Genomic DNA, 21,958 nt, shown 5'->3' with positions numbered 1-21,958 from the left:
GAAAATTTCAAAGGTTTGGATGCTCCATTCGGAAAACTCAGTGAAAAAAACTGTGCACCTTGTTGGGTTGTAAAACTTGACTTGAAATTAGTTGAGGACAAAGTTTCCCTTGGGATTTTAGTATTTTGAAAAGTCGGAAGGATTTTTTGTACCTGATTAGGGGGTCATTGTCTTCGTGTTGTCAGGTCTTGCCCTACAGATTCTGGGCTTTGCTTAGTATGTATAGCACCACCTACACTTTAAATACTTTTTTGAGTAGTATCCAAGTTTGGAATACTTTTGTTTAGCTCTTCGTCATCTAAAACTTAGTCATCTATTCTAGACTGGTGGCTTAGAGCTGTCTGTGGTCAGTGGGGCATTCCCAGAAAGCGATTTGTATCATCTACAGTAAGTGGGCTAAGCTGCCATATGGACAGATTTCTGTAACCCTGTTAACTTGGGGTTTATCCTGCTTTCCTTAAGCTGTTTAACATGAGTCAGGAGATCTGCTGTCCAGCTGCCATAAATTTATTGATATCCACACATACAGTTATCAACAGTTGTACCAATTTACGTTGACTGTGGATTTGGCCTTCTGGATTTTTTTTTTTATTTGTTTATTCTTCTAAGAAAGTATAATAATACCAGATGTAGCTATCACTAACTAGACTCTGATGCTGGCTCAGTAACCAAATGTGAATGGTCACTGATTGCTTATTAGCACTAAAGTGTTTAAGAACATAAGAACTGCTACAGAGCACCAAACTAACAGTCTATTTAGTATCTTGTTTGTGTTGAGCAAGTGTCCTATGCTGGCAGTGATATAATGTTTGCAGTAATGTGTTAAATATGTTGTATGTTTGGTTGGTTTGTTTTTGTTTTTTGTTTTTTTTTTCTCTATGACTTCGTTCTTCCATTTATCTTTGTTTTAATTTTGAGATACTTTCAAATACAGTTTTACCTGTTTGTCACATTTTTGCCTGGAAATCTTGTATGTGTTACAATAGAAACCACTATATTTGTAGCCTGAGTTTGGTTGACACCCTAGAAACAGATTTGGGAATCAAACTTTGGGATTGCTCCCATGCCCTGAATGTCACAAACAGTGGCACAGTAACCTCTGTGCACTCTGAGTGTCTCTGTCTCCTGGTAGGCACTCTCTGCTTTTTGTGACCAGATGTGTGCTCAGCTTCTCCTCCCTTCCACCTTTACCCCATTTATTCTCATCCTGCTTTTCATCACTACCTTATATTTTAGCCTCCACAGTCTTTAGATTCTTATATTGATAACTGATCTACTGGTTTTATATATCTCCCCCTTCCCCTGTCCCCTTGCACTGTGACTCCAACTCTTTTGCTCTCTTTTGTCGTAGTGTTTTTGCATCATTCACCTTCACCCCACCTCTGCCCACGAGTGTCAAATCTTATGGTGTGTGCAGCTTCCATTTTGGCCAGGGCTGTCTATTGCTCTGTGTACTATTCCTTTTAATCCATTAAGTTTAGAAGCTTCTCTTCTGAAGTATTTGTCATCTCCTCAAATATAAGAGTGAACAGCATGGCACAGTGGAGAGAGAAGCAAACAGAGCTAAAGAGATTTTTGTGATGTTAGATTTTGTCTCAAAATATTCCTTTCTTTTAACAGATAAAAGACAAATGTCCTCTGTTTGCAGTAGGACTTTGGGATTTTGCAATGTTTTGTTTTGTTTTTTCCAGTTTGGTCAAGCTGTGATCCAGGTTAATGATCCTCTTTTGCTGAGAACTGTGGCCACAGCAATGTCTGCAGAGCATGTTTAGTGCCAGTGCAGAGAAATAACGGTGTTGGCAAATGGAAGTCCTGACTTCAAGGGCTGGGGGGAGGTTAGAAGAGCTATGACCACAAATTTGGAGAGAGTGAGTTGTGGGGTTTTTGAGTATTGTCCCAATTATTGTGCTGATTGCCTCAGGTAAGCCACTTTTCAGTTTTCAGTGATATGCTTGTGTATTGTTCATTACTGGAAAGCAGTTTCAAATATTTCTGAAGGAGAAAAAATTTGGTAATTGGCCTCTTTTCTGCTTTACATCTTCTCTGAACCTCTGTCTGATAGTCATCTTGTCAAAACTGTCAAGGGAAGTAAAAAGCAAACAGGCTTTTTAGCCAAAATAATTTATCTGTAAGTTAAGCTTGAATATTGCATTCTGTGGAGTGGGGAGGTATCTGTTGTGCTTTGGGCAAGCAGTGCTCTTAGAGTTGGCTCATTTCCCTCCCCATACATACCAGTTTAGCTACACTGGAGAGAGTATCAACACTCATTTTTTCTTAGCTTGGCTACAGTTGCCTGTCCCAGTCTAGGGAAATTTTTTTTTCATATCTGAAGATAATTTTGCTAACCTGGCAACCTGTGTCCACTCCTTGAATTTTATTTAAAGTTTATTTCTGCCTCCATAATTAGCTGTGAGAAAACATGAGTAAACTGTGTTCATTTCAGATAAATAAAGCTTATTGAGATATCTGAAATCCTTATACCAGTATCTTGGATCTTAAACATTCAAATTAAATTCCTGTGAGGATACATGGGTTTTGCACACATTACTTATGGCTGAAGGTCTGCCTGGACTTGCTGTGGGAATGACCTTGCTCAGAACAGTGATGTTTCCTTTCCTGGTTGTAACCCAGAGGCACGCAAGGATGCATGCAGTCAAAAGTAAACAAATATTTTTCTGCTTCTTCCAGAGAGGGAGGTGATTTATTTACATTTTGTAGAGTCCTGAATTCTATTTATGACTCTGTCAGACAAGTGCAGAACAATCTTGGGGCAATTCACTCAATCTCCCCCTCTGTTCCTGAGTCTTGGTTTAAAAGTGAGACTAATACTGTGCACCTGCCTCCCTGAACCACTGGAGGACAGTTCCTTAATGTTTGTGAAACGCTTCAAGAACCTCCGTGAAAAAAAACTGTAGATGTCTGATTTTTAGGGGATTTGATTTACCTCTTGAAGTACAAAGTCTTTGGTTTTGGAAACAAAAAAAAAAACCCTGTGTAGAATTGTAATGTCTGAATGGCAAATCTCCATCCCTAATTACAGGTTGTGTGGATTTGTTCACAGTTTGACCTGAGCTTCACTCTGTGAACATTGGATACCTAGAAATAAACCAAATATCCATGTCACAGTGTGAAACAGTCTATCTGCTCGATCAGGTATTGCATCCTTGGGATCTAAGGGGAACATAACACATCAGTACACCTGTTAACTACAGTGTGGATCTCTGCAAGGGTGGGCAAAACAGACAGACCAAGCTGCTGGACATGATTACAATGGCCAGGATAGAGAGGAGGGCATGCATTTGTGCTTTCTACCTGGTTGGGATTTAGTACACAGTTATACCCTCTCAATATCATTTTGATTTTTTAGATGCATTTAAACTCCTTTTTTTTTTTTCTTTTTCCACCCCTCTCCTATAGACAAATGTTTCTTCAGGGTTTGGATTTTTTCTTTGGTGCTGTTTGCTAGAACATGTTCTTTTTGCCTCTGGCAGTAACATATGGATTTTCTATTTGTGTGACAAACAAGATAGCAGTTTACTTTGGAATCTTTGTTCCACCTGTTGCTCAAGATCCCCAGCTTTACATCTCAGTCTTTAGTTGGAACTGTTTTCAGGCATCCACTGTGACACTTGATGATGTTACAAAAAATGTGAGAATTCAACCTGTGAGCTGCATAATTTCAAGTGGCTGTCCAGATAGCAGATCTTTCTTTTCCGAGGATTTTTCTATCACCTTGCATTGTGCTCAACAATAATGCTAATCCATTCAATCACCTTGAATATTTTACTAATCTCTACTTATCCTGTGAAACTATCTTTGGTATTTAGATAGGAAATGCAAGCTGAGACCAGGCAAATACAAAGTGATTGTGATGTTCTTCTTCTTTTGAAGGGAGCATTTGATGCCATCTCTCTTAAATGCACATGGTTTCTGATTTGATCGCATGTTATTGATAATCATGGCCTATTTTTGTGCATGGCTTTTGTTTAGGAGCCATCACAAACCAATCTCATGAATCTTGCTTCCTGTCCTGTGGCATTGGCATGAGCATGTTTCTTTGCTCTGTGGCAATGACATTAGCGTGTTATTTTTGTATTTCATCTGCTTTGTTGGATGTTTGGCTCAGAATGTTGTGTGGTGTTTTAACCTGTGGGGTTTATGGGGTTTTATGGTGTTATTTACCTCAGTTCATGCATCTTTCATTTCATTATTAGCATATGTTTAGGAAATAGGTGGAATAAATGGAAGAAGGCAACTGTGTCCTTCATTTGAATAATACATAGGTTTGTATAAGAAGTGAATCAGAAACCATGTAGGGACATGGCCTAATTTTTGAAAGGATGTTTTGAAAAAAAAAAATTGTGCTATCTTCCTCCACCTGGATTTTCTTCTTCCTTCTCATAATTTCTAATCCTCTTGCCAAAGCTGCTTTCTCAACTTTAAAATCTTTCCTGAATTAAGTGGCTTCTGGATCTTGACAATGCAACATTTTGATGCATGTGTTTGTCACATCCTGATTAGATTGGTATAACTCCTGCTCTCCCAGGCCCCTCTCAAAACTCAATTCATAAACCAGAGTTTCATACAAGATGCTTCCACTAGGGTGATGAAACAGAGAAATTCAATCATACCACGCATAGGTTATCCATTTTCCAGAGGCTGATGGGAGAGATTGGATTTTCAGAGCTCTTCTGGGCTGTTTTCTTTTGTTTTGTTTTGTTTTCTTTGCTTCTGTTCTTGTCTTCTGGGCTTCAATAAATTCTCTTTTAAAGTGGAGAAAGTAATTTTCATCTCTTCTTTTCCTGGCCATGAAACTATTCTTTCCACGTGCTTCCATTGCAGGTGAACCACTTAATTTTGTAATCCTCAGATTTGTTTACCTCCACTTTCTTTTTCAAGCACATGCATGGACAGAGTGACCCATTTCACTACTGTCAGTGTTTGGTTTTTTTTTTTTTTATTAATTCTGTCCTGTGAACTTTAGATAGAGATACCACAACTTTCTTGGCAGGCATTTAGGTCAAGCCAATGGAGAGGAATTGTTTGATACTGAAGGCAGTGAATTGCTCTTTTCCCTACACGCCTCGAGTAATCCCATTTTGTGAGCCTTTCAAACACAGTGTCTTGCATTTTTCTGTTGAAAGGCAAGAACAAGAATTGACTTCTGAACTACTCAAAGGTGGGAGCACTAACAAAATCTAAGAACTAATTCAGTCTACAGTAGAAACTACACCACTCAGAGTCTAGTCCTAGTTTGAACAAACCAGGGAACAGGACTGTTGAATAGTTTTCTGTCTTGCCTGCCAAATATTGAAGTACTTCTCAGGGCAGAGTATAGCTGAAGGGACTGGTTCCTGAACCCCATCAGGATAATTGTATTGTGGGATAGGTTGGGAAAACAAGGACTGGCACTTCATCACGCCAGAAGCAGTGGTTTTAGAGGCTCAGGGATGGCATCTGACCTAGTGTTACCTGGGTTTGTCAGCAATGCTTCCAAACAAACTTGCCACGGGAGGAACTGCAAGTGCTAAAACAGTGAGCATGAACCCACACAAATAATCCTTGCTTTTACTGCTATGGGATACAGCAAGCTAATGGGCAGACCAGCTGGAAAGGTGAACTTTCTTCTTTTGTCCATTTAGAGCTCAAATGAATGTTCACGAGAATCTGTAACAGAACTAAATCACTTCATATTTACTATAAGATCACTGCACTGTCTGTCACTTATTAGTGGAGAAATGGGATACCACCTCAAAAGAGTATTTTGAGTTTTAGTCCCATATCAGCATGAATGTGGGCAGAGGATGAATTTATGAAAAATAAAAGAGGGAAAAATATAAAATTCAAATAGACTTTGCAGTCGCATAAAGAGACTTAGCTCAGTGTGAGTTCTTTAGAAGCTATTTCTGTGGCTTTCTCCAGAAAGTTATTAGACTGTTCTTATTTTTCCAAAATCTGTTCACCCATTTTGAATTTTAACTGGGACTTTAAAAGGTCATTTCTGTTAAGAAGAAAGCAACATTTGACCGAGCTGGCTTATTTTTGACAATCTGGGGGGTAGCAGTGTACAAAGAGAATTATTGTTAGAGACCCATTGAATGAATCAGGCAAGATTCATTTTTGCTTCAAACTTTCCTAAGGCTTTAAACAGTTTTTGAAATGTTCTCTTTGCTCCAGGCTCCCTAGTTCTCAGTCTCCCTGTGTGTCTAGAGGACACTGTCGTATCCCCCTCCCACCTCTATATTCTGAGGATGAATTGTTTCATGTTTGTTTATGCTAAGCCATGAAAGCTTGAAATTGAAATCTGTTCGCTCCTCCACTTCCCATTCATATATGTTCTTATTCATTGTACACTTTTGCTATAGGATTTCATCTCAAGGGTGCTGAACTGTGTGAGGCTGCAAATATGCAGAAAGTGAGTTATTCGGCGAGTCTGTGAAGTCTGTTGTCCCACAGCTGGGTTCTCTGGTGTCCACCGAGATATGAGCAGCGATTGAAACTTTCCCTGTATCTAAAACTTCCATAGAATTATAAAGAGAAAGAGTTTAATGTAGAACTCTGGAGGTCTTCAGTCCATTCTCAAAGCAGGGCTAACTTCAAGTGTTGCACTGGTTACATCTTTTTTACAGGCAAGATTTGAAAATCTCCATGGATAAAAAGTCATAATGTGGGAGGTTTTCCCCCCCATGTGGATTCTCTGTTGTCTAATTAAAATTGACTTCATTATATAATCTTTCCAATGGAGCTTGAAAGCTGTGGATACCCCATCTCTGGAAGTGTTCAAGGCCAGGCTGGATGGAGCCCTGAGCAACCTGGTCTAGTGGAAGATGTCCCTGCATGGGTGTTGAAAGTAGATGGTCTTTAAGGTCTCTTTCAACCCAAACCACTCTATGATCAGCTTCTACCTGAACTCTTTCCTGATCTACCTGGGTAAATGGTTACCTGAAGGTTTAGTTTGGCACATTGTCTCATCCTCACCTCTTTTCTTCAGCTGTTACATGGCTTCAGTAGTTGTTGCATTCTTCCATACGTCACAGAAAAAGATATAATAATAAATTTTTCTGACAGTTTTTACCCCCATTTGTGCCTGTTTTTGAGGGATAATAACAAAATAAGGAAAATGGTCTGAACCCCTGAAGGTTTAAATTTTTTGGATTTAACATTCTCATCAGGATTCTCAAACTAATCTATCATTGTACCATTATTCATTGCAATGAGATATTTCAGTGCTCTGGAATCAAAATGTGTAGTTTCAGCTTGGCTTGGTATCAAATCACATTCTGCTGGTGCATTGCAGTGATTGATAGAGGTTACATTTTAAGTGCTTTACATTCCCATTCTTCTGCATCGGACAAGGATCTGCATTGGACAACTGACCCATATCTCATGTGATGGCACCAAATCCCCTCACATGTTGTTCTGAGTTAGTAAGAGGAGATGTCATGGAATATGATGAGAAATGTATCTTTGCCTGGTAGCTTTTCTTCTAGGGAGTATAGAGTGGTTGACTGATGGGATTGGTGGAAAATATAAAGCCTAACTGATTTGAGGTAGAAATTGGAAAGGGAACGGAGACCACCACGCTGTCAAATAGTTCCTGGTTCTCTGCATTGTTTGGGCTGAGGCAACACCATGCAGTGAAGCTCAGATGGTAAAACTCTGCCCCTTAAATTAACAAGTGATTGGGAAAGATCTGAGTCTCATTTAACTCCCTTTGAAAGCATCTGGGCTTTTTGTTGATTGCAATCAGAGGCAGATCAGGGCTTTACAGCTTGCCTGCCATCTCCTGAGATGTTATGTGACAAACAAGACACTGGTATTATTTCTGCTATGAAATGTTTGTTGTTTTATCATAGCAGTGATTATAGGAAGAACATTTGCATCATTCTCAGTTTCTGCTGGACTTTCTAAAGATGAAATAACATGGAGGTTTCGGTGTCTTTTTTTGTTTGGGTTGTGATTTTTCCGTTGTTTTGGTTTTTAACTGACTTGGCCACATTGTCCCTTTGCTGAGGCAGAGTAGTCACGTGGCAGGTACTAAAACAATCTAACAGAATAAGGTTAATCTTCTCTCTTTAATTAGACAGCAATACGTAACACACCCAATGGGCCAGATGACCTTGAAAATTAAAGTGAGAATACAGACATGTTTGAGAGGAAAATATCTTTAGTTACAGGGGTTTGGGGGTAGAAGGAACAAGAGGAAATGTTCACTGATACTACAGCACAACCCTACACAATGCCCCTTCTCCACCCAAACCCTAAGAGAATGTCAATGGACTAGGATATCTTATTGCTTTTATAGGCATTTCAGGATTGTTTGTTCAATGCGAATTGTTAGTACAATCTTGTTGGAAATGAACCTCAAACAAATTCAGGGTCTGTCAGACAGTCTTTCTGCAATTCCATAAATCACTTAATCTCCATCTGTAGAACCTACTTTGTTATCCTTCATGTATTTCCTCTCAAAACAGCGTGGAGGGTTGATACTGCTTTGTACAAGTGAAGAACCAAGGCATTGCAATTTTTCCCTAGGTTGCATAGGACATCTTGACAGTCTAATGATGTCACTCTAAGTGAACCACTGGATCATTTGCCCCTTTCCTGTATTATGAGACTTGGGGTTTTGTTCAGGACTTCCCAAGCACTTGTAAAATTTTCACTTAGTTGTGGTAAAGGGACTTTATATGGGAGTGCCTGGCTAAAGGACATATCCCTGACTCCAAATTTTGATGGAATTTACCCATGCCATCTGATGAAGCAGGGTGGGCTGCTTGCAGGCGTTCAGGGGTGTGCAGGGACAATAAAAGGGGCCTTCTCTCCCACCCACTCAAAGTGGGTATTTATGTGTGCAAAAAGTCATTTGCAAGCTGAACAATTTGCAGATGTGGCAAGACTATGCAGGAGTACAATCAATATTCTTATTCTAGCTGTGCACGGGAGCGAGAAATGGCTGAGTGTGTCAGAGGCTGTTAGCAAACATAGATATGAAAGGGAGCCAGCACCCATGCCCTGGTGCTGGGTGGTTAAGCCTTGCTCCTCAGAATTCAGCCAGCAGTCTGCCAGTCCTGTGCTGCTTTTCTGTTTGCCATCTCAACAGAACAGCACACACCTTCTTGACAGTTTTAGTATCAAGTCAAACCCTCGCTTCAGGATATCAAAGGCTTTTGTGATGATGGAGATGGATGAGTTCTGGCATGACCTATTGAGGATGTGTGTGCGGCATCACTGCCTTTGCATAAGGAATGTTCTGGATGCAGATAGTCTGGTGGCCTGTAATGTAGCAGAGTAATCATTTAATTCTATTCAAGAGAGTAAAGGCAATATCAGGTACAATGTAATCCCAACCACCACATATTAGAGCAGGTTCTCAGACACAGTTGAATGCAGCAGTATTGGGATCCAAAGCCAAAAAAAATGGCCGAATTAAGGTATAACTGAAAACCACCCAAACCCCATTTACTATCCAGTAATGTCTTAGCATTTTGTAGTAACCTCTGGCTGTCCTAATTCTACAAACTTGAATGTTTCTAACATTCTGTCCACTCACATTGCCCTTTTTGTGTCAGATTTGGAGAAGCCTTGAGTTCAGTCAGCTTCAGCTCAAATCAGAGTGCAATAAATGCTGGACATGTGACATACTATGTAAATCCACATTCTCTTAAAAAAAAAAATCCTGGTAAATCCACAATCTCTTAAAAAAAAAACACCTGTCCTTGGCCTCTCAGATACAGTGGCCCAAATAAGTGGATGTCTGTTATTTTAGCCACTTTTTGTCCCAATTGCTCTTTTATGAATTGGGGACAATGTGGTCCCCTCTTGTTCAGTGCTGTTGGGAAAATTAGTCCATCAGTATTTATACAGCAGTTGTCTCCTGCAGTGCTGAGCGCTTCAGAAAAGCCATGAAGAACTGAATAGCTCTGTCCTTGGAGCAGGCTTCGAGTAGCAAGCAGTAAGCAGGAGCCTAGGGTTGCATATTGAACAATAAGGGAAAGCCAAAATATTGAATAGTCCACTCATTAATGAACAGTGCTGATCCTGTGCACAGAATAAAGCAAGAGCCCTGTGGAAGAACACCCTGTGTTCCTGCAGTTAAAGGCTGTGTCACAGTAACAGCAAGCTCAGGGCTGAAGGAAGCTTGTATGTATCTGTGCAGCTGTGGCATATCCAGACTTTTTAAGAGCTCATCATTGTGACATTAAGGTTGGCTCCTTTGACTGCAGCTTTCTGTGTGTGAGTCTGGTAGTAAGAGCTGAACCATCTTTTGGGAGTGTTCATATAATGCTGGGCTACAGGGAACACGACGTGTCTTTCCTCTTGCTTGAAGGTGAGTAGGTTAAGCAAGACTGCCAGCTTTGGATGCGAAGAAGTAAGGGAAATACGTGTTGTAATATGTGGGAATATCATCCTACAGCAGCTGAAGTATTCACTGATGATTGTGAGGTGTGTTGCGTGTGATTATTTGCATAGTCTGAGGAAGGGCAGAGGTGGGAACACAAGTATAATTCGAGATGAGCCATTTTCCCAGAAATGCTTACATGTGTATTAGCTGTTTTCTGTGAACCACTGTGATGATGAACCACTTAATTTCACCCAATTTCCACCTCCAGGAACGTAGACAATAAAAAAGTACAAATAGTTTAAAGGAGGGTTGCCTGTCTGCAGGGAAATGTTTGTTAGGAGACAGAATTAGGGCATTGTGTGGAAGTGTCAAGCAGATCGGGCAGGAGGGCCTAGAGGAGTTTGGCTTGTTGACAGGGTGGGAATCCAGTATATTAAGCACATGTTAAAATTCTCTTTCTCAGTGGTTTACAGCTTGTGATTCATAAGCAGGTGGCTTTTGGACTACACCAGAAAAGAATATCCATATTATACTGCATTATGGGTTGTGTATATGAGATTTCTCAAGGGCCTGTGGCTACAGTGGAAATTTTTTGGGATCCAGAAATTGGAAAAAAACACTGTCTCCTGTGTTCATCTCATTAAGTCGGTGATATGTTTGGTTTTGAAAAGGCCAAACAATGAATCAGGCTTTAAAATGGAAGAACTGTAGGTGTTCTCAATAACTTGGTTAAAGCACCTGAGTGCACAAGATTGATGTGGCAGTGTGACTCAGTGTGCAGCTGGGAGCAGGAGTCTGAGAACACTTTTCCAGGGCAGGACAGATGGGACATGCTCCTGAAGAGCGTGTGTTCAGAGAGATCCGCACAAGGGGAAAGGCATGAGTTTCCTATGGGAGAGCTTCGCTAAACTGTGGGTTGCCTCCCAGGGAAAATGCTGGAAACCCTGTCTCTTGAAACGCTGACAGTTGGGTTGGGCACCCTGCAGGAAAATATGTGGAGGGGGGATGAGTCGAGTGATAGCCTGAGGGGTGAGCTGCACTAGGGATGGGATCTCACCGTCTGACATCCCAGGCACACTCACAGGGCGGAGGGCTCCTGACTGCAGGATGAGTTTTTATTTCTAGCACGCTGCTTCGTGCCCAGGCATCTTTCTGGCATTGCTGAGGACCTGGGGTGTGGGGGGAGAGTTAATGCAAGAATTGAGATATATCCTGAAGATCAGAGCATGCCCCTGTCATGTGGGGATGTGTGTCTTCCTTGGTGCGTGTGTCTGTGGCGCCTATTACCAGCTCTGAGAAATGCATGTATTCATCAGAAAGAGAAAATATCCCTTTGTGTTTATTCTTATTTAACATTGTTTACACAGAAAATGGAGAAACACATCTTTAACCGTCATGTACGATTTAAAATTATGTCAGTACGCCGTGCAGTGCTCATTCTGCAAACACCTACTCCACCGTGTGGTCTCTGGGCGCTAGTGCTGGTCTCCTATGCACGGCCACTCCGCTCTGCCTGGAGCACTCTGCAGTGGTTCTGCTAAATAGCCTTTGTGAGGGCTTCCAGAGCTCTAAATTAAAAATGTGGGAAGCTGGGGAGGAGGAGAATCTGCTGGGAAAGGGGGGGGGTTCTTTGTAGCTGGAGTGTTAGGATGTCTTGCTACCTAATTGCTTTAGAATATGTGGGCTTGAATGAGTCCTCTTTAATGAATAATAGGCAAATGCATAAATCACAAACCCCAAGCACCCGAATGGTGAAATGCACACTAATGAAGACCTGACTTTGATGGCAGGTGTAGAGCTGATTTGTAAAATGTCGTGAATATATCAGTTTTAAAATGATATTTATTAAAAGAAGCAAATCTTCCGTGTGTTGCCCTTGCCTTTAGTCTCTCACGCCGCACACCTGCTCTCCCTGCGTGCTCTTGCAGGCTGCAGTCTCATGGCAGTTCCCTGCTATAACTCTTGCTTCAAGAACTGCAACAATAGAGACCAATTACCCTCTGTCTCCACTCTCATTGCCATGAGCCCGGGAGGGGAAAAAAAAAAAAAAAAAGAGTGCTCCCCCTCCCCACTACCTTTTCAATTTCAAATCCTCACCCTGTTGGTAGTGCCATTTGTGGGTTGGAACTCCCTGCTTTGTGTTCGGCATTATCTGGAGATTCACCTGGTGCTGATCCAATGAACCAACGCAACCTCACAAAGCTGAAGGGAAGGGTGTAGAGTTCTCTTTGTAATAAATCACATGCCGTGAAAAAGGATTTCTTTACCTCCTTTCCTCCATTATTCTCCATATCTCACCTTGTGGAAATGGGTCTGTTAGTAAGAGACTTAGACTCACATGGTTTGGAAAAACGAACAGGGGAGGGAGGACTGAAGTGAAAGGAAGGCAGAGTTCCTGGAGGTGTCTATAGCTTGGAGATTCCAGAAAGAAGAGGCACACCCTAAAAGAATGAGAAGCAGCCCTAAAAAATAAACCCAGCATGGACCTTGGTACTAAATCTTTATCAGTTCTAGAAAGGGACAAGGATGTTGTCATTGAAGCAGCTGCAAAGGAAATCCTTAAAAGCAGTGATGTCCCAGAGGCAAGGGGGTTCTGCCCAGATAACTGCCCAGCTTGCTGGTCTGAACATCTTTGGTTTTACTGAGTTGAGCTGGTAACCTCTTGAGATCTGGCTGCCTCCCAAGTAGGGAGGGATGAATACTGCAAAATGTTTCAGTTTCCATTGCAATTTTGAAACTCATTTGCTTTGACTGAATTTGCACTGTGTTTATGTAAATTTATAAACACTGTAATAAATTTATCTACTTAGAGAAAGCAGAAATTTTAGAAAAAGGCTGGGAAACATTCATGAAACACGAATTCTAATTCAACAAGAATATTCACAGAACCTGATTTAAATGTACAGTCAGTCACAGAGCAGAAATATCGTATGTGGTCTGTATATCTAGCAAACTCTAGCAAGCATAATCCAAAATTCAAACAACTACTATCAGCTTAAATATTTTAAATTGCATACATGTCATTTTTTGTGGTGGCAATGACTATGTGAGAAACAACCCAGGTTTTCACAGTAGGAATGAAAACCACAATCAGGTGCTACTTTGCTTGTTATAAAAAGCTCCACTACTTCTGGCTGTGCTTTTTTTCTAACCTGTGAGAGTCTGTGCCAGCACTTTTTGGGCTCCATGGCAATGTGACCTGCCACATTTGAAAGAGCATGAATGGGCATGGTCATTAAGCCTCATGGAATGGGATATTCTGCTCTGGAAAACCTCCAACGCTCACCAATTTTGAAGCTGCTTTTGTCTTCCCTTGCATCTCTTGGAGTCTCTGTCTTCTGATTTTCTGTTTTCCATGCTCCCTTTCCAAGATCATCCTTAAACAGCCCTTTGATATAATTTAGGTTTTTTTTTTTTCTCCCCTTGTAATTTTTTTACTGAACACATTAGTTTATTTACAGCACAAGATAAATCTAATCTGTATAGGGCAGATCTGGAGGCACTTTCAAAATTAGGGGAACACTTACAGGCAGGTGAGGTGTATTGAAGCCACTGACAACACTTGCAGTCTGAGTAAGAGAGCAGATCTCATACTGAGAGATTATGTATTGTATTGGAACACAGTTGTTTCCCACCGTAGAGCTGCTGTTTCCAGACTATATCTGTATTTCTACTTTGCCTACCCAGTGCTTGAAGCAGCAGGCAAACAGTTAAGCAGCAGAACCAGCAGCACAGTGTACTAAAAATGAGCTGGTTTAAAACTGGGAGGAGGAATTAAACAGCAGTGCAAGATGCAATTTTTAAGTCATCCTGTTCAAGCTCTTGCATTGGAGGTATTAGCCACAAGGGAGATCACATCATCTGGGAGCAAAAGAATATAATGAATGCAGGATCTGTAAGAGGCATGTGGGAGACTCTTGCCGTATGTTTTGGTCATGTCCTGATATACGTGAGCTTTGGGAGACAATTCTACATGTAATAGAGTCAATAATCAAATCTGAAGTACCAGGGAACACAACTTGATGTTTCCTTAGAGAGGCCATGAGTTTGCAGCAGATGAATAAAGAGAGAATGTGGTAGATACAAATTTGTCTTTAGGCAAAAAGGAAAGAAGAAAAAGGCTTAAAAACTGGGAGGGAGGAGAAAACTTTGCACTGTTTCCAGACTGGGAAGAAATAGTAATGCCTACATCAGAAACTTAATTAATTGTTGTTACATTGATAAAGATGTGATACACAACATCAAAGACTAGCTAAATGATATTTGAAAATTAATTTGGATTCCTATTAAATAGAGCTCAGAGGAGCTTCCCAAATGAATAACTTGTTTGTTAAGCATTGCTTCCTTCTGTTTATAAAGTCTTCTCAAGTAAAAACAACTATTTTCAACTCTTCTTGTTACTTTAAATGAACCATGAGATTCATCATTTACCCAACAATTATGATGCATCCAAATACTTCAAATTTCAATGCCTTAGTTAGGAACTTACAAAAATTAGGTAATGCTTACTTCTATTCCCTGTAGGGATGACTTAGGTAAAGTTATCTAAAAGGTCCCAAACCCCAAATTTAATATTGACAATCCATGTACGAATTTAAAATTTGTTTTGGCACACATAGCTTGGCCAATTCAATGTGCTTTGGAGATGAACATAATGGAATCAAAATATGCTCATTTTCTATAGTGTTATTAGTGTTAAATATTATTAAAAGAAAACGTAAATGTGACCCACTAACCATATAAAAGGATATAATTTCAGATTCTGAGCTCTTAAGAAAATTTTTCTACAGTAAGAATGTTGTTTTCTTGGGAGCTGTGCCAAAATATGGTAAGAGTCATGACAGATTCTGCTTTTACTAAATGAAAAACTTATTCATCTCATTCTGCTCTTCTACCAGTTTTATCCCAGTGTAATTCTATCTACATCTCTGGAAGTACTTCTGATTTTTTATTAATGTCTATGAGTTCAAAAGAAGATAGGATTTAGAGGAACTGAGTGGAGAGAGTTTACATGAAGACAAATAGAAGATAGAGAGAAATCTGATGCAATATGATTTGCTTTAAGGTGGGACGGAGACAACTTACCGAGTTGTCTGTGGAACTGTAGCTTTTGGAGTGTCCAGAAAAGAGATCCATCTGTTTTCTATACAAGTACAGAAGTGGCCACTGAGACAAGGAGGTGACCTCTCCATGACAGGAAGCCATCCAGTTCAGCAGTGATGGATGCAGAGTTTCCAGACAGCCTCATGGTTGGATTGTCTAAGCCTAGCCCAGGGAGCACAGCAGCTACTGCTTGCTTGGATCCCCGTAGGAATTTACACAAAAGAATGTGCCATTAACTTTGTATCTTTTGGTTCACGGGAAAATATTTCTTCATCAGTTTTGGAAATGAATTTCAACCTCTGGTTTCATCCTCTCCCTTTTCTTAGCATTTCACCTCTCTGCTCTTAGTTTTTATGTTCTTTTCTTTTTGCCAGTTAAACCTATGGCTTTTGGCCATCAGATCCTTAGAAATTTTTGTCAAAGGATAGCACTACAGGAGTAAATTTCTATTGTTTGCATTGGTGTGTTTAAAAGATTAGGGCTGAAAAGACCTGCTTGTAATAGACCGGGGATCGATGAAAGCTCTTCTTTCCTCAAGAAGCTTTAAGGCTTAGAGCGAGGTTGATTTTTTTGTTTATTTGTTTTTACTATAGAGGAAGCTGCATCTCTACCTGGGCTTTTATTATTTGTGTGGTCTTTCACAGAATGCCTCAGTAAGACCTACCCAGGGTCCACTGATCCCAAGCTCAGCTTGAGATGACAAAGAGACTTCTCTTCCTGTGTGTATCAGTGGCCACAGATTGACTAGGTGATCTCTGCACTAGGCAAGGGACATGATTTCCACCTCCCCCTATTTGTGCCACTTCCAGCTTTTTAATTTCTCCTGTGTTCACCCTAATGACAGCTTCTTGAGTTTCAGTGGAACTTCACAAAGAATGGGATACTACTCCATAGGACTGGGAACAGCAGAATCAAATGTACTGAGAGGGATGTGAGTTAGGGCAGGAAGGAGAAGCCAAGGTGGCATACATGCTTCAACGCCTACAGGATTTGATGGCCAATAAGCATTTTAACTTGGTGTCTTGGTTGGCTAACTTTTGTGTAGGCAATTGCAGGAGGGGGAGAGACTGAGGCCCTGGGTTAGTGGAACAATGACATTCATGCTTTAGAACCCTTAAGCACCTACTTAACGGCCATTGATTACAATGCTCTTTACAGCTTTGCTGAGTCAAAGCCTGACTGAGGGCAAACTAAAGGTCTGGTGGTGCAGTGTATGAATCACCCTTGTACCTATAGACCCTCAGCCAGAGCATGGAAGAGAAGGGGACCTCAAAGGTCAGGCAGACTGTTCCAGAGCCAGCCTGCCAAGCTGGAAAAAGGTAAAGGATAGAGCAAGCACAGGTGGTATGGAGGGGAAGAAGGCTGAATTACCGAAGGTGTTTCAGTGATACTCTGCTGGTCACATTATTTCTAAAAGTGGCCGTTACTGCAGTCTTTCCTCAGGAGAGTATTTGCTTTGTTTTTCCCATCAGAAGAACATATTTAAATACATCAGCTGCAGAATATAGCCCTAATTCTGCAGCAGAACCCAGAAGAGGCTGCAGCCCATAGATGTCATTTGTGTGTGTTTGTTTTTGTGTGCGTGCAGGTGCTCCCTGATGGGGTTTGATTTAAACCGGCACTGGGCAAATCCATCTCCTTGGGCTCATCCCACACTGCACGGAGTGAAACAGCTCATCATCGACATGTACAACAATCCGGTGAGTGGGGAAAGGGGATACCAGAACAACCCCTTGCTGAGGTACCAACTCCTTCTTGCTGCAGGGTTGTGTGAGGTGCAAGTAACTCTGACGTGGTTTAATCCAGTGGTAAACCAAAACAAGGGAGAAGTCAGCAAGCACACACACACCGCATGAGATCGGGCAACATTTGTGTCTTTTGTCACAGGAAGCATCAGAAGTGGAGAGAGCAAGTGAAATGAAGTTCAGCCCGGATTAAATATGAAATAATTCTGCAAGCAGGGCCTAAATTCAATCGAGCTGCTCTCATGCTCTGAGCCGGATTCAAAACAGCAGGTCCCCCAAATTGAATTATGGAATGGCATTGATGCTTAATCCGGAGCTCTGGCAGGGGTTGCTGTGTAACATACAGTGCAGGAGGGGGAGAATATTTGCAAATATTATATAAACACGCACGCACACAGTCATGCTCACTCGGAGAAGCAGAGGTGTTCTTGAAGGTGAAATCTTAGCTAATCAGAGGAGATGGATTGCGGAGAATATGGAGAAGAGGAGTGGGAGGGAGGCAGACAGCTATTGAATGTTTGACATCAAAGCGCAGAAGGATTATTGAACGTGGCACCTAAGAAAAACTGCTGAAAAAAAAATGGAGATGGGTAGGAAAAAATCACTACCAAAAAATAAGAGGAGATTTTATAGATTATGATTTTTTTTCCTTGTAGAATTCCTGGTATTTGTCCTTTCTTTTTGCTTCCCACTACGGAGAGGGAATTTGGATCTTTAATTCCCTAAAGCTTTGCTAATTTTTCCTTTTATTTTTTTTTCTTTTCCTTTTTGTTGCTTTGAAAAAGGACCTGGTTTGCCTTGCTAATAAAGAAAAAGGATTCTTACCCTTGGCTACATCATGTATAGGATAAGACCTTCTTTAATTTAACTCCTGGTTTTCCCAATACATCTTAATTGGACTTTTTATCTTCCAGCTAGTAGTAATACCTGTACAGAAGAGGTTTTAGGTACAAGGAAGATAGGTTAATAGATAAGATCCTTACATATAGAGTGGAATCCAATTGCATGAAAAATATTTTCTTAGACTGCTAATTGTTTGGCAGAGAATTTGTCTTTCTGGTCAGTTCCTGCAGCACTTAGCATTGTGCCTCTGACCAAGGCTCCAAAGCTGTATCAGATTGATGATGATGATGATGGAAGGCACAGAAAGGAGCTTTAGAGCCAGCCTGGTCCTTCCTCTGTTTTCTACCCCAAATAGCAAGACAATTTGCCTTCCAAGAAGTTGGAGAGAGCATACAGACTGCTTTGAGAAGAAAGCTTTCTTTCAAAAATAAAGAAATGCTTAAATATTACAAGGAGTTAGGGTGTAGGGAAATGCTTGTAGCCAGTAAGGCAACAAGCCTTAAAATCCTGGCACTATTAAAAGTCACTGTCAGTAAAATAAAGCTATTCTTAAAGGCAGGGGGAAATTGTTTTCAGCTTCATCCCCTTCTAGGGCAGCTTTGAAAATTCTGGTAGTTTCTAGCTGCCCTGTGTGTGAAGAATGAATTAATTTGCTGTGGTGGGTAAAATGAAAAATCAAAAGAAATGTTTGGTCAGAATTGGTCTGAAATGGAAATCTTTTTTTTCCTCAATCTCTCTGTCTCCCACCCCTCCCCAGTGATCAACCTGAGATGAACCAGTTCCAATTCATTTCTTTTGGAGGAAAAGGAGCCTTTCAAACACAGGTGTAACATTTCATTTTCAGGGTTATTTATTTTTTTAAAAAATACTATTTAGAAATTATATTTTCTGGATTGAAGTACCAACAAAGTTCAGGTTGCTTTCCAGGATCCATTTCTCAGTGAATTAGCTACTCACCAAAAAACCTTGTTGTCTGGTTTTATCATTCCTTAGTCAACACCAGCCTTTCTGACAGTTTCAGGGATGCTCAGCAATATAATGCAGTATATGGGATAACTGTTGTTTTCAGGCAATACCAGGGTCTTAGTCCCTCTGATACCAGTAATATTTGTATGGAAAGACCATATCCAAAATGCTGGGACAAAAATGCCAGCTGCCTCACTGAGAGGGTGTGGGACTGTGAATGCACCATCCTGCTTTAGCAGTGACTGTTTTTATTAAGTTCTGACAGTGCCAGAATCAAACCTGCTTTGAATTCTTTCAGGCAGCTAAAAATGTTAAGTACTTTTCAGGTGTAGAATGTTGCTTTCAGATGAGTAATACATGATAGATGGTTGGCTGCATGCAGAGGTGACCAGCTGCAGGAGGGCTGGTGTCAAACTGCATCAGATCAGGGATTATGCATTTGAACATATCTGTCCTGCCACCTTCTCCTCACCTGAGGTCTTCCCACACTCGGGAAAATGAAATGAAATAAAATGCAAGGTCCAGTTCCCTGAAAAATAGTGTAATAAAAAAATAACCTTCATCCCTCCCATTCCAGACAAGATCTGCCATGAGATTGCGGAGACACAGAAGACTGGACTGTTTAAAGCAGAGGAAGTTTAGCTTCATGTTGGCATTGCAGAACAGCTCAGTGCAACACTTTTAGATGTATTCATTCCCTTAAATCACTTAAGGAAAATTAGCTGCCATAAGACCATAAAACCGTGTTTTAAATATTGCTGTATAGGAGGATTTTTCTTCTGCTCTGCAGTATGGAAGATAAGCTGCTTCCTTTGAAAAAAAGTTCATTTTGGAGCAGGGAGGATGACTGACTCAGAAATAAGTGAAGTGGATATGAGGCACACACACAACTACAGTGATTCCAGCACTGAGTGTTCCAAGGCTGAGTGTTTGCTCTAGTTACTGTATAAAAATAAACCAAAGCACCTGTGGTTCACTGTTCTTCTGGCTTTTACAAAGTGTGCTTATTTTATTTTTAAAGTGTTTTGAATTTCATAATGACTCTGTCATCCTTAGGAAGGAGTAGATGGGTCAAAAAATGAGAGAACAAAGGATGCTTTTGATCTCCACCTCACTGATTTTGACACAATTACTCTGATGATCACTGTCATTGTGTTGGCATACATGAAGTGAAGGGATGTTCTCAGCTCTTTCTAGTGGTATCAGTCTTGCAGATGACACTGAAGCGACAGACTTACTCTTCTAGATCATGTGCTGTTGACTGGAGTTGTTTCTGTTCATAAGCACCTTTCCCTGCCCATATAGAGAGCAATGTCTTCCCCCCATTCCACCAGGTGACACATGTTGATGGTTTCCCTGTCTGTGCTGGAGCAGGTTAGCAGAATTAGCTCTGAACATGAATGTATTGTTTAAAGCAACTCAGCTGACTTTTAAGTATGTTAAAGCATGTTCATATGAGCCATTCCAACAGCTGAACTGCGGATCCAAAAATTTCTGCTTGGGCCTGATAACAGACTTCACGCAGAGAGGTGTTTGGAGTATGAATGTCTATATCCTAGGCAAGGAATCCAGTAAAGCAGGTAATCACAGCTAGATCGAAACACATGAACGATCTGATTGAATTCAGCAATATTACTTTTGTGCTTATGGTTAAACAGGTGCTTAAATGTTTTGGAGTGGGGATCAAGTGGTCAGTACTGGCAAGCTCAAGACTGGGGTGGTCAACAGGGATCAGTCCTTACCTCTGGGTTAACATGAAGCCTCAGACACAGAGAGAGCAGCATAACTGCTTGGTTGTCAGACAGGTTCCATATGACCATCCAGCACTTCTCCCAACAAGCAAATGCACTCTTTAAAACAGATTTAATGAGTGAACTCAGGTAGTGTGCTCAGTGCCAGCTCAGTCCCCTCGACCGTGTGCATTGTGATGTGGCCTTTAATCACAGGGGCTCATGTTATTCTCCCAGCTAGACCCCTGCCTCACCGAGTTCTCCAAATGGAAAACTTCCACATAATAAGCAGCTATTCAGCATTTTGGTTTAGCTTCAGTGTTCATTGTGCTGCCTTGTCCTGTATTTACTGTGTGCTATTGAGATCCTGCTCTGAGGATAGAATTGTTGATCTCCTTGTGGGCTCTTTTGTTTTGCTCATTGTTGTACCCTGGGAGCATTTCAGAAGTGTTGATTATTTTTTTAGGGGGGACCCCTATGAGAGATAAATGTGTTATCCTTGTGTGGATAGGAAACAAACAGACAGTTATGATCAGAAGTACCTACTCGTTTGTGATAGATGATTTAAGATGCCTGGAATCAGATTTGTTTCATGTCATTCAGCAAAGATTGATAAGTTCATTGTCTTGTTTCTACCTCTTCCTTCTGTGAGGAAGATTGGGATAGACTGCTTCTGTCATTTGGAGTTCTTAGGGCATAGAAGAAAAGGAATAGGTAGCTACTGATTACTATTTCTAGTAATTTGCCCCTCCCAAATGAAAATGCAGAAATGGGATTCAGTGCTCCCAGGAACTCACACTGCAACACTAGAGCTTGTCTTCTTTCTTCCATCTTTCTTCTATTCTGCCTGTTTACCACGTCCTGTTGTCATTGAAACTGAAGTCCTACATGCAAATGATTCCTTTGCTAGATGCTATTCACCTTGTGACCTGAGTGAGCTAAAGAAAACAAAAGGATGACCAAAAAGCAAACAAAAAAACCACTCACCTGGGATGTGCTTTTTAATTATCATCTCCTTTGTCATGGATACATATACTAAAATTTAAATTATTTCTCCTTAAGTAACTTTTCTGTGTCTATTCCTGACTTTGGAGTGCTTGATGTTGCAGCCTTTGCATACTTTTAATACTATTCTGGGTGAAAGTTTTCATCAATTCAAAGCAAAACATAGAGCTGAAATGAAGTCCCAGCATGCTAAACTCTGAGTCATCTGCTGGGCTGGAACCTTT

The 21,958-nt window shown here is 40.8% G+C and overlaps 1 protein-coding gene across 1 annotated transcript in view; it reads left to right on the top strand.

The window, feature by feature from the left end:
- LOC116790940 (BEN domain-containing protein 5-like) overlaps positions 1-21,958 on the top strand; it is a 910,541-nt gene that overhangs the window by 736,122 nt on the left and 152,461 nt on the right. The window contains exon 9 of the mRNA XM_032696479.1: positions 17,034-17,145. Within this exon, the coding sequence (XP_032552370.1) occupies positions 17,034-17,145 (112 nt within the window). The remainder of the gene's footprint in view (positions 1-17,033; positions 17,146-21,958) is intronic.

The sequence above is a fragment of the Chiroxiphia lanceolata genome, chromosome 9 (assembly GCF_009829145.1).
Source record: "Chiroxiphia lanceolata isolate bChiLan1 chromosome 9, bChiLan1.pri, whole genome shotgun sequence".
In the NCBI taxonomy this organism is placed as follows: Eukaryota; Metazoa; Chordata; class Aves; order Passeriformes; family Pipridae; genus Chiroxiphia; species Chiroxiphia lanceolata.
Note: the sequence above shows the minus strand (reverse complement) of the source record. Positions and strands in the feature narration are given on the sequence as shown.